The 13,265-nt window shown below is 46.6% G+C and overlaps 1 protein-coding gene across 3 annotated transcripts in view; it reads right to left on the bottom strand.

Annotated features, from left to right (window-relative positions):
- The window catches only part of NTRK3 (neurotrophic receptor tyrosine kinase 3), a 219,078-nt gene that overhangs the window by 51,458 nt on the left and 154,355 nt on the right, over window positions 1-13,265 (bottom strand). For all 3 annotated transcript variants that reach the window (XM_032122343.1, XM_032122344.1, XM_032122345.1), the window contains one exon: window positions 2,127-2,257. In XM_032122343.1, the coding sequence (XP_031978234.1) occupies window positions 2,127-2,257 (131 nt within the window). The remainder of the gene's footprint in view (window positions 1-2,126; window positions 2,258-13,265) is intronic.

Below are 13,265 nucleotides of genomic sequence, written 5' to 3'. Positions count from 1 at the left end.
GCTTGGGGTATATTTTTTTGTGCCTCCATAACTTCTGGCAAGTCCCTGAGCATCTGCAGGTTGCAGCTGTCGTCATGAAGTGCCAGTCATTTCAATATTATCTGGAAAATCCCCTCGTATGCAGCATCAGGGCCAGGTCTCCACAAGCATCATGTGTTTATTGCTGCAGCAGGGCTCACTCTGAGGCAGGTACCTGCTGTCCACGGGGCTGCAAAGAGAGGTTGGTAACTCCATCCTCCACCTAAAGCAGATCTCTTCAGCTCAGTTTTCCTGCTTCTGCATCTGCCCTCTGCAAAAGGGGATGACACAACCCCAGTAACTTGCTGGGAGGCTGTGAAAAGGGGTACACTCACCCCTAGGGAGGTTCCAGCACAGGAGTGATCACCACAATGGAGCAGCCACAGAGAAATGAAAAATAGGTGCTCAGAGGACGTGCCCTGAATACAGCCACTCCAGCATTTCTAGTACTTGACTTTGTCACCTTAACACTCTGCTGGATATAGTGTTTGTGCATTTCTTAGGATGCTTTTAGAAGCAAGCTGAATAAAACAGGAAGCTTGTCCATGCCTTCACATCAAAACTCAGCTTATCTGCGGGGCTGCAACCTTTAGATCTGCTAAAAATCTGAGTTCATTTAAGTGAGCAAGTAACACAGCCATTCCTTCAGCCCTGGGAGAGTCCCTGAGAGCAGGGCAGAGGCAGGCTCTGGGCTGTGGACTCAGTTGCCCTTAACCAGCGTGTCCTGCTGCTGCCCTGAGCTGCAGTGACTGGGGAGGTAGTTCTCAGTCTCAGCTGGGGACAAGAGATCTTCAGGAATTGCAGCCAAATCTCAACTTAATATGTAAAGCCTCTATTCCTGTTTTTTTTTCTTTTTTTTTTCCCCTCAGACTTATAATGTGGCCCAAATTAGAGGGATTTTTTTCCCTGCCACTCCCAGAGCTGGCAAGAAGCCAGATTCCAGGGCCCTGCTCCAGAGCTGGAGCTGTATGATCTTGGAGGATGAAAGGCACTCTGGAGATGTACGCTCATAGTAGCAATTACCAGAAACAAGTTCAGATGCTGTTTCTGCCTACGTGCAAATGAAACTCAGAAGAGACTCCGGAGCCAGGCTTGCTGGGGGATGGCTGACACTGATAGGGCAGGTACCAGCCCTATAATCAAACAATTAATCCTGTGGGTGTCTTTGCGTCCTTGGCTTTAACCAGTCTCAGAGGTGAAAGGTGCAATCTTGCACTAGACTGCCAGAGCAAAAGGGGACATCTGAGCAAAAAAAAAAAAAGGGGCTTGAGCTGCCAGTGATTAGAACAAGCCACAAGTAGCTGAATGCCTCCAGCATTCTGGAGAGAGTGCTGGAACCTTTCTCCCTGTAGAGCATCGGTTCAAACGCAGACCTTGTTCCAAGGACTTAGGAGGCATCGGTTAAATCCAAGGGATTAAACTGCATCTCTGCCAACTGGTGCCACTTGAGAGGAGAGCACAGATCTGCACTGAGCGTTCTCCTCTGCCCAGAGCCACACTGATGGGGCACAGCTCCCACGAGGAATACCACAAGGATGCAAGCAGCACAGCACAAGCCAAGCTGAACTCGTGTTGGCTTAAAATACTCAAAACAGGAGCGACCTGTGGCTAGGCAAGCAGGAGCAGAGTGGAGCCGAGCCGAGTTGCTTTGCCCATCTTGCAGCAAATTGATCCCAGAAAATTGGCTCATTGTGCTTAGCTTTCATTGCTCATTTTTGCTGAGGCCTTTTTATGTTTCAGCTTCTGCATGTTACACAAAAAGATAAAATCCAGACGGAGCAGGGCCCCAGTGCCTGGTGGAGGGAGGTGGATCCACACGGCGCTGCTGCAGCTGCATGGGAGTTCACAGCTTCCAGACCAGCCTCTCCTCCCTGTCTGTCTGCTGGCTGTGTCAGCAGGAAGGGAGGCTTTGGCGTTGGTGAGAACAGACAACCTTGAAGCAAAACACTGAAACTTTGTGTGACTAAGTGGATTTACCACAATCTCCAGCATCAGATAAACCTCCACCCATGGCCCCCAACCCTCCCCTGCTTCCCTTTCCCACACAGGCTCACTGCTTCACTGACCAGCCCCTGCCCTGCTCTCTGCCATTTGCCCTTGGGATTTACCTTCACTGCCACCAGCATTTTGTCGTTGGTGGGGCTGAGGTTGTAACACTCGGCCAAGAACACCTTCCCAAAGGCACCTTCTCCCAGCTCCCTCTTCAAAACGATGTCTCTCCTCTTAATATGCTGGACATCTGTTGGAGGGAGGGGAGGAAGAGGGAGAGGGTTGAGGAAAGAATGAATCAGGGTTAATTCAGGGAATGGAAAACAACTAATTCAATTTTCTTGCAAGCTGCAAGGGAACAGAAATCGCTTCACAAAAATATCTATGGGGATCTTTTTACCCACCCACAGAATGCAGCCATCTCTGGGATAGAGTTAGTCTCATGCAAAACATCTGCGACGAAAGTATTTGAGGTTTATCAGTTCTCATGACAAGCTCATGGCAAGCTTGTCCTCAGGGAGAGGAACCTTCTGGGCAAATTCTGCTACAAAGACACGAATCTCTTTGGAATGATCCTGGAAATAATCCATCTCCTGTGAGGTGTAGCAAAGGTCATATCCTTCCGATGAAAGGCCAGGTGAGATTAGAAGGTCCTGTTGAGTTTTGCATTTCAACTGGGATTAAACTCAAACACGACAGATTTTTGATGCTGAAGCTTGGCCAGTCAAAGCATTCCCAGGAGGAAGAGGACCAGTGACCCCCATGTTCCTTAGGGCATGAGCAGGACCTGGCCAGCAGTGCCGAGTACTGCCCCGCAGCAGGACCCTGTCCCGGCAGCCTTCCCCCACAGGATTGTTCCCTCAGAAAGAAGGTCATCCCAGGATACCATCACTGGCACAACAGATGAACTGAACCCATCAGTTTCAACGATCCTTTCCACTGACAGCGAGGACTGACAGAGAATATCAACCAAGGATTCAGGAAGAATCAAAAGAGTAGTAGCTTTTAATTTATCAGAGGTACAGAGGCCAATGAAAATTGGTTTGCTCAGCTAGCAGTTCATTCTTAAGGGCTAAATCTGTCCAGATACCAGGCACCTACAGGGGCAGGTAAGTGACTATGGGATATCCACTGACCCTGTGTCATGATTAAATGTCACTGGTGGCTGGGAGAATTTCCTTTCTTCTGAGGACAACACTAAGGCACAGCTGCCAAACCTCTAAGCACCTTTCTGGCATCACAGCACCCCTACAACTCCTCAGCAATACAAAAAGTGGGTTTTTTAATGCCTGGAATGAACTGTGGAACCAGTTAGAGATGCACAGCCACCACAGCATTTTCTGGAGGCACAGCATCCAAAACTTCATCTCTATAAACTGTCCTTCAGTGGAGATTTCCATCTCCCTTGAGAGCTGTGGCAGCACAGACCACTCCCAGCTTCAGCCTGATGGTCATGGCAGGCCGGTGGAGAGCTGTGCACTCTTCTCCAGTGCTCAGTGAGCAAAAGCTGATGTATGAGAGGTCTCCTCAAGCAGAGGTGTTACATGGGACATCACCCTGGGACGTTCATAACCCTGAATCTGTTTGCTCGTAAACTGGACCACAGTTGAGCCTTTCCCATCTCTTCCTTGTGCCACAGGAGCTGTAAAGGTATGCACCCCTTAGATTACGTGCATTTCCCTTGGGGCACTGTGGATCAAGGAGGTGGAAGTGGCTAACTCTGGGTTTCAGACTGGCTGCAGGGACATATCACCGACACTGGTCAAAATCTGCCACCAGCTCCTGCCACCCAGGCGCCCGAGCAGGCACCTGTATCAACCTGAGGGGTCACGTGCCCCACAACAATATAGGCACCACTTAATGCATCAAAAGTCCAATACAAGACAAGCATCCTAATGGCTTTCATGCAATTAAGCTTTTTAATTAGGAGCTCAGAGGCAGGTTTATGGAGCTGCCATCTCTGGGCCCTGGGCTTGCTTGGGAAGAAGGATGCTGCGAGATCGCACAAGCAATGGGCCTTGTAATGAAAGACACCTCTCTGGGAATTCCCATTAACCTTTCTTAATTGTTCAATAGACTGAAAACTGTTTCTTACAGATATTAATATTATTAGTTACATTAAAGCACAGGTTGGTAGGCACATCAAAAATGACTTTGGTTTTAAACCTGCAGTGACAGCCAGGGAGAACAAATCACATGTGGAGTTTGCCTTCTCCACCTGGTTTAGCTGAGTGTTTAAGGAGTACCTTGAGAAATCTGAGATATAACGTGTTGAAATGTAAAGTGATGCACTTGGGTGAGGAAAGTCCTAAAATAAGAAAAGCTCAAACAGCACCAATTTACTTAATAGAGTAGCGGAAAAGGGGTTTATCCTCTTTGTCTTGGCAAGCATTTCTATAGCACTCATCACTACATTACCTTGGTCTTACTGTATTGACAAAACACATATTTGCATTCTTGGTCTCCCGAATAGCAGCAATCAAGAAAGCTGTGAGGAATGATCTTGTAGTAAGGGGAGCCCAAGGACATTTTTAAAACTCACAAATATAGCAATTGCAATCAGATTGTCCTGTTTGGTGCAAGATGAAGTCAAAAAAGAAATAGTCTCAGAAAAACCAGCAATACTATTTCAGAGTTTTTACACTTCTGATGAGTAACACCATGAGAACTGAGGCAAATCTCTCTTTCTAAACTCTCCAGGGTCTTGCCCAAAAATTTCAGCTCCAAATTTTTCCTCCCAACAACATCTTAATAAATGATCAGACATTTCTGAGAGCTGGCATCCAAACAGTGTAATTATGTCTACATTATTAAAATAACATCCCATCTGTCTTCGAGACCACATTTTACAGTGAGTTGTTAGAGTCACCTGAGAAGTTTCAGGGAAAATTTATACGAAGAATTAAATGTGGTATTGTGGCAGACAGAGTCAAATTGAGGGAGAAGCAATCCTTTTGCAGTAGTGTACTCGTATAACACTTCTGGATTTAAAGTAAATGTGGGTGGTTATAAAAATAAAAGGGTCTTGAAGTTAAGTAGTTTGACAGCAATCGGACAATCTTAATGTGGAATCAGAAAAGTACATTTGCTGATCACAATTTCTCTCAAACTCAAATAGCCATAAATTTCGCTTCATAGTATTTTAGGCACAAATGGAATAATAACTGAGTTATAATAAATTGCTTTTCCACATGCTAGAGGCCTACAATAGTGAAGTTTAGATCAAACTCTTCCCTTCATGGTGAGATCAGCACTATGATTAATTCTAACCCACTATAAAATATGGGCTTTAACCACAAAGCAGTGACAAACCCCCATGGCACGGTGTGGCCGGTGGTGTTATTGTGCTCACCTTGCACCTCTGAGCTTGCCCATCCTGGCTGTAACTCACGAGGAAGGCCAAATAGCCATGAAAGATGCTGTGCTGCAAGGACACCTCAGAGGTTCATCTGCATAAATCTGTTTACCTCCTCCTGGAGGAAGCCGAGCCCTGTCTGATAAACAGCTGGTGTTTATTTGTTTTAGGCAGGCAGTGCTGTGCTAATCTGTCTCGGCTGTGTTGCAGTCAGCCCTGTAGACAAGGTGTATGCAAACTGCCTCTCCCTAAGTACCACTCTTTTTATTTTTTGCCTCCCCTTGTACCATTAACTTATAAAAACAAGACAACAAGACAATTCATAAGAAGAGCCTCTGCAGAAGCCACAGCAAGACCTGACAGGAAAATAAGCAGAATTGACAGCATGATGCAAACTCATTCAAAGCCATGCTGTACCTGCAGGAAGGATGTGAGTTCCTGACACTGAAGTAATTCCACTTTACAATGAAACATCTGCCAGTCTTCCTTTTGGGATCACTATGTTTCTGCATGACACAGAAGGAATGTTAGGCAGATTCCCCACCTTCCTTCTTGTCCATCAAGATTTAACACACAAAGAAGGTGTGTCAAGCTTTTGCCTTCACTGTTGTCCTGAATAGCCCATTAACCACATCAGAAAGCACCTGACCTGCAGCTGGTTGGAAATGGCCCAGGGCTTTAGCTTCATGATGGTAACATGTGGGTAAATTAGAGCATTAGCAAGAGTAAGCCTGGGATGCTGCACCCACTTTTACACATGGCCTCCAAAGCAAAAAGTTTCCCTTTCTCTGGAAGAGCCAAGGCAGAAGGGTGGCAGCTTTGGATGTGCAAAGGGATCTTTCCTAACCACCTCTGAACCTTTTGCAGGACAGCTCACCTGATCTGTGCTTAAAGTGAACTTAGTCAGAAAAGTGGCTGTCTGAAACCAGAAACTTCTTCCCCCCCCATCACCACTCCCACGTGTCCTTGGTCATGTCTGTCCCTCTGCTAGACACAAACACTCTAGTTTGCTAAACTTGTGAACCCACCACAGCCATGGGATACAGGGGAAGAAGAAGGAACAAGATTCATTCTGCTTTTCTCATTCATCAATCTACCATGTCCCAATGAGTCACTTCTGCACTGGATCTTGTGATAGAGCCAGGGAAAGCCAGAACTTTTCCACTTACATCACTGATTTGATGACTCTTCTCCCATCTTTTACTCTCATATTACAGAGTCTCTCTATCTTACAGCAAGGTCAAGGCAAAAAGACCCCGACTCAACCTCCAAATCCCATAGAGCATATGGAGCTGGTAACAGACTGTGTGCAATGAAAACACCTTGTTTTGAATAACCACCACTTTTCAATCACATGAGCGGATATTGGGCAGTTGTGCAAGTACATTTCACGAATCTAATTTTCCAATTACTGTCTCATTTCTAAATCAGTCCTGGGCATCAGACAAAGAAGAGATGAGTTCAGTGACACTGTAAATTCTGCATTTCAAATTCCCATCACAACCACCATCTTTAAAACCATGGTTTGCTAATACTCTTGAAACCTGCATGCACATGATTGGACACAGATTGGACTACAGTGAGAGGAAAATGGACAAATAAAACTCCAAACAGAGTAAACCATGAGCAGTGCCAGTACTTAGGTTAGAGCAAAATGCAAAACTACTTATGCTGGATCATTTACATCAGGCCAATTTCAATTGTTACATTAATTAATTTCAATTAATTCCTGACATCTCCCTCTTTCAAATTCCCAAATAGTGAGCAGTCTGTCTTGTTGTATTTCTAGTGGGTTTACTGACCCTGGACTATTAATTCGCAAACATGCAGCTTGCTGATGGAATAGAGCAAAATTATAGGCATTTTCCCTTTAGTTGCCCTCTTTATCAGAAGATTCCTCTTCTAGCCTAGAAAAGACCTGTCTTGGGATGACAAAAATCAATTTTCTATAAATTTTTCTTTTCCGCCTCACATGTGACCCTGCTTTTCCCTAAAGGTAGGTCCTTTCCTGCACCTCTCCATCACCAGCTCCTCCCTCCCTTTGCTTTTTTCACATCATGGCATTTCTTCTCTCTTTTTCTTCTTCTCTATTTTTTGCCCCTCTTGCTGTTCGAGCCCTGTTTTAAAACTGACTTATTTTAGATCTGTTTCTAGGGTATCCTGATTTGGGTCTGATCCTGGGCTCTTTGTAGATATGGCCTTGATTTTCATAAGCTTCTAAAGCCTCATTTGCATCAACAGCGCTTTATAAATGATAACAACAATGACATTTTTCAGCAGTGGCTGAGTCATTTGCCGTAACAACTAATTTATGCCAAAGAATTGTCTCTTTTCTGTCTACATAAGTTGTCCACAAAAAGGTAGCAAAGTTCTCACTTAGTCAATGTGATTCATTCATTTCTTCCTCGGCACTGCTGAAATAACTCTTGAGAATAAATGCTGCACAGCTCCGCTGCTCCGCCACAATTAAAACCAAATAAACAAAGCTTACAATTTACACCGAAAATCTTGTCACCACAACGGGTAAGTACCAGGCAGAGAGCCTTTCATGTCAGGCAGTCAATCACAACCTGGATGGGAACCAAATGTGCTGAAGAGTTACCCAATGTACCTGATCAGAGCAGAGCGCATGCATCGGGCAGGACCAGATCAAAAAGCCCTGCCACTGGAGGGCTGGCAAGGCATTCTCTCACAGATTTGTCTCGTAGAGAGAGAAGATAATGCATAGGCAGGCTGCACAGGGCTGGAGTGTCCCTCCTCCCCAGTGCAAATCCATCAAAGTCAATGGAGGATATTGATTTCAATCACGGACTGCTGTGAAGTACAGGTAAACAAAGGGAGAATCAGTCCCACATCATTTTAAAAAATGGAGACATAAACAGGCTGTTTCTTATCTCTGCCTGGACTCCAAGTAGGTAGCCCTTCACTTCTGGTGGCTTCTCTCCCAGCTCTGACATGAGCCACCTCTGGGAAAGGGCCCAGGTACACGTTCCAACAGCTCGGCACAGTGCCCAGACACTGGTTCTTTGCCAAGTTCCTCTGTAAGGCACTCTTCAAGGACTTGGACTCAAAAAGTCGTGATTATAAGCACCAAGCAGTTCTGACACAAATCACAGAGATTTGTGTAAAGCATATCTGAATCTTTGGGAACTTGGTGGAGCAACCACAGCCCTCAGCTCAGAACGATTGTACTCCTTCATAAAGACCTTAAGAGAAAGCTGGTTTATGTTTCTGCAGTTCTTTTCATTTTCTTACCATCCGCTTCATTCCTTGGGAGCAGCACAAGGCATGAGTGCAGATCCCAGGTGGGAAGGAGGCTTTATTGCTCAGCTGACCCAGCAGACCCAGAGCTAACGCACTGCATGCTGCTAAATGGACCTTGGTAAAAAATAAGAGGCCTTGACGCATTTAGCTGGACAATCTTGGCTAAAAAAATTATCCAGTTATATCAATCTACACCAGGAGCTAAAGTTCAGTGCAATAGAGCTCAGGAAAACAGGAGAGGAGCAACCTCTGCATGCCAGATCTCTGATGCTTTGGAAATACCTGACATCCACCATTTCTGAGCACACGTCTGGCAATCAGGACATGACCAGCTCCTCTGGCTTTTGCTGCTGCAATAGCAGATGGAGAGGAAGCCCTGACCCAAAGTGCTGCCTTTCAGCTTCCAGCTGACTCCAGCCAGCCCTGATTCGAGGAAGAGATTCTGCAGAACAGCCCTCAAGCTCCACAGAGGGGTGTGATTTGCAGCATGGAGTGACTGGATTAGCACCCTCTGAGCTGCAGCACCAGCTCCAAAAGCAGCCATAGAGAAGCCACTGACAACAAAAATGCACATATACAGTGCTCTTGGAGCTGAAGGGAAATGGAAAGGGAGTTTGTGTGTGTGTGTGTGTGTTGTGTGTGTAAAAGAGCTGATAGAAAGGCAAAGCACAAACACCCCTTAAACCGACTCATCAGAAGCAACTCCAGAGCCAGCCAGGCTCCCTCACCAAAACACCTTGAAAACCACCTGGTGTGACACACCTGCAAAGTTTAAACCCAAACCAAAGCAAACTCTCACTTTCTTCATGGAAAAAAATCTGAAAAATAATAAAGTTAGAATGCATTCGGCACCGTTCCACAATCACTGTTAAAGCAAAAACTTCTCTCTCACCTTAAACCACCTGACATTCTTATAAAAACAAAGCACGACTTCAAGCCCTTCTCATCCATTTCAGTCCCATACATTTGAGTACAAACTGCTTAGCAATTATTTTATGGAGAGAGCAGTACAAAGTGTCCCACAGTTACTGGGTGCTGAGCAGCCTCAGCTGGGATGCACAACACTGCACAGTCCTGCAGAACCAACAGTCGCTCTGGGGAGATCCAGACAAAGGAAGTTAAAACAAGAGGAAGGATCCTGAGCCTCAGCCCCAGCCTGACAATGACCACAGCAGCAAATAAAAATCCCCCAGCACAGCCATGCCTTGCACAGCAGTGGGCTCTTGCCTTTGAGTCAGCATCCACCTCCTCGTCTTCCTGCAGATTTATGACTTTCTGGAATTACTCAAGCAAGAGTTCAAATCAACAGGACCTTTCCTTGATCCAACAAGGTAAATCTCTTCACCTGAGCTGTTGTCAAAGGTTAAAATGTCCTTTAGTATGGGGACCTTGAAGACTTACCAAAAGAAACCCAATGTTCCCGAAGCTCGCTGTGGCCGCCGGGGTTGGGGTTAGGGAGCAGGCAGCTGTAAACGGGTTCCCAGTTGTGCCTCAACCCAGTTTCTGCCTCTGTCCAACCTGCTTGTGCTCAAGACACATGTCAAGATCCCCTCGGGTTTAAGACAGTCACTCTGGTCCCCCTCGCTGTTGTAACCTCTACAAAGCCTGGGGGCAGGTTCACCCTGTACTTGCCAATGTCTCTGCATGCACCGACTCCTCCTCAGCTGGCTCCCAGGGGAGCACAAAACACTGCTGATGGGACCAAAACCTTACTAACATTCCAGGCAAAAGGCTTAAAAACCATCCAATTATTCCCAACACTGTCTGCACCTTCTCAAATAATTTCTGGCTGACAGTGGGCTGGAAGGATAAATTGCCTTTCCAGCTTCAGCAGCTTCTGTCTCCTTTGACATCTAGCACCAACTTCACATCCTGAGGGGACGCTTAGGCTCTGCCTTTTGTACACAAGCATTAGCAGACAGCTGGGATCTTCTAAGGATAAAGACTAAGGCCATCAAGACGTGGGTAGAGGAGGGAAAGGAGTGGGCTGCAGAGGTGTTTGCACTGGGTGAAATGCCCAAGAACCCCATGACAACGTGTCACAAAAGGGATCTTACACAAAGCATCGTCCTCACCAGCTCACTGATACACTCCAGCAGCTCTTGGAAACAGGGACTGGGATTCTTGGCAGGGTGGGAGGAAAAGGGAAAGGGAGAGGAGAAGGGAGTTTTTCTGGTGAGCATGTTTTCTTTCCACCCGCCAGGCCCCTAGGTCCCCTGCTGCCAAAGCACTCAGAATAAAACATTAATTCAATACCACACATTTAATTACACATTATTTGAAAGTGAATTTATTTAACAGAGGAAAATAGTCTTCAGAGAGCATCTGCCTCCCTCAGACTCATGCATCTGCCGAGAGCGGGGCTTGGAGAGGAGATAGGAGGTATAATGGTTTGTTTTACATCAGCAGCTATTGCTGTTCAGTTCATCCCTTCAAAAGGGGAGATTTTAAGGAGATAGAGTTGTGTTTTGCAGGAACTTACCGGCTGATTTGATTTTCCAGCTAGTTTTCACTTGACTGGAAAGTGCTGCTGCAGACAGATACCACTTGTCTTTCTGCTTTACTATTTTTCCAAAGGAAAGGAAGGATTACTGGTGGAGGGTTGGAGGGGGATTGGCTGCCCCTCGAGGGACAACGTGATAGTCAGATTTCAGGCTTAAGGCTTTAACAACATGGTAATCAGACACTTAACAGCATCCTATTGCCGCGATGGATAATCACAAGAAAGTGGGAAGTGACCGGGTCTCAGCAGCAGCCTCGCAGCTTGGAGTGTATCTCCCAGCAGGAACACAGAGACTTACCTTCCACCCCCGAGTCGCAGGGGCTCAGGGCTATGGACTGCCCCAGCCTGGGAGCTGACTGCCTGCTCCAGCGGGGCCAGGAGCCCGGCAGAACCTGCTTTCAGCAGCGGCGAGCCTCACATTTCCCCAGCCAGTGCTCCACTGCAGAGATGGGAGCAGACTCCAGCGCCTGGTGCAGGCAGCAGCCCCTCCATGGCTGAGCTGCTGCAGGGCCAGAAATGAGTTCCTGGGTCCTTTGTAGGAAGGAGTTTGGTCGCAGTGAGCTCAGCCCCAGCTTTTGCCTTTGCTGTCCTCTGGCACCCCTGCAGTGTCCCAGCAGGAGGATGCCACACAGGGCTGGGTTAACTGGCTTGTGCCACATGAGCCTTACTCCCAACCTCATCCCTGCACTGGCTCTTCCTCACGCTCCTTCATTTGGGAGCAGCACTGAAAATCTCCCTCATCCTTGCGACAGCCTCGATTAGACTGCAATCCCCCTCACCCCAAGCAGACACAAAGTGTGCCAGGCACCACCACTGCTCCCTCCAACAGGTACCAGCAGAGCTCAGCCCAGGCAGTGTTGACCCCCACAGCAGGATGTGTCTCTGACCAACAGACATCCCATGGTCAATCACTGCCCTCTTTGGCCTCACCAGCCAGATCCTGCTGCTGTTATCCCCATCCCAGCCATCAGCCTCAGTGCCATGCTGCAGCCTGCTTGCACACCCATGCAAATATTGCAGCACAGGGTTCAGGTCACAGCATTAAGCTTTTCCTTGTAATTTTGAGTATTTAGGGGGTTTTGATACTACTGTTTCAGTGTCATTCAGTCACTGCCCTGATTCACAGTTTGAAGGATCGAGCCTGCAACATCATTGCTTAAAAACCCTAGATATATTGAATATGTTCTGGAAAATACGTGACAATTACAAAGGTGGCACTAAAGAAAGAGGTATGGTTTGGAAGGGGTTCAGATGCTGTACTAAAACTGTGATCCCCTTTGCAAAGTCCAGAGTAAGAACTGGCCCCAAAGTTGGGTGCAAAGTGGAGAAGTATTTTTAGACAAAGTGCAGTTTCCTCCAGATGTGGAAGTGCATAAAGACTTTCAGAAAAATCTGTTGGGAAAGAATTCCTGGGCCACCTCAAAGCAGAAAATTTGGTGAAAGGGCCTCATGTTCTGCATTTTCCAGCTAGAGCTCCAGGCAGGTTGGAAGTGCTTCTGATTGTTGCCATCCTCATCATCATCAAAAAGGAAAAGGACAATTTGGAAAAAAAACAGAGCATCATCCGCTTTTCTTTTTCCTTTTTTTTTTTTTTTTTCCTGTGGACTCCAGGTAGTAACATCATTTCTTGCCCCATGCCCACTTATTTTCGCACTAACTTTGCTTGCTGGTCATTAAACTAGTGGCTAATGCAGCCAAACCCATGGAATAAGAAAATTCCAGAAGTGAGGCCACATGGAACAAAAACATGAGCTGTTGAAAGACAGATCTCAGGCTCAAGTTATGATTTCGTTAGAAAGTCTCTCTCTAATTTGCCCAATTTCCATCTCTCTCCTTCCTACCCACCTCCTCGGCTCCCTTTCTCACAGGACTGACACAGGAGGTGTTCTTATGTCTATGGCTTGATGAGGTGTTCCCTCAGATTCATGTTTTCCCAACACCCCAAATGGACCTTGCTCTTTGTTCCTGCCTGAGGTTTCCTTGGCTTTCTCCCTGCTTGTTCTGTCTGCACATCCCTCTTTCCATCTCACCAACTCCTCCTGCAGAAGGAAACCCCTGAAGGAGGAGTAATGTGAGACAGCTCTGCCTGCTGGGCTCTAAAATTACTGTGGTTTGGGTGATTTAGGCTATTGTTAA

This window comes from Corvus moneduloides, chromosome 13, assembly GCF_009650955.1.
Source record: "Corvus moneduloides isolate bCorMon1 chromosome 13, bCorMon1.pri, whole genome shotgun sequence".
NCBI classification, from domain to species: Eukaryota; Metazoa; Chordata; class Aves; order Passeriformes; family Corvidae; genus Corvus; species Corvus moneduloides.
The sequence above is the reverse complement of the archived record's forward strand: the minus strand, read 5'-3'. Positions and strand labels throughout refer to the sequence as shown.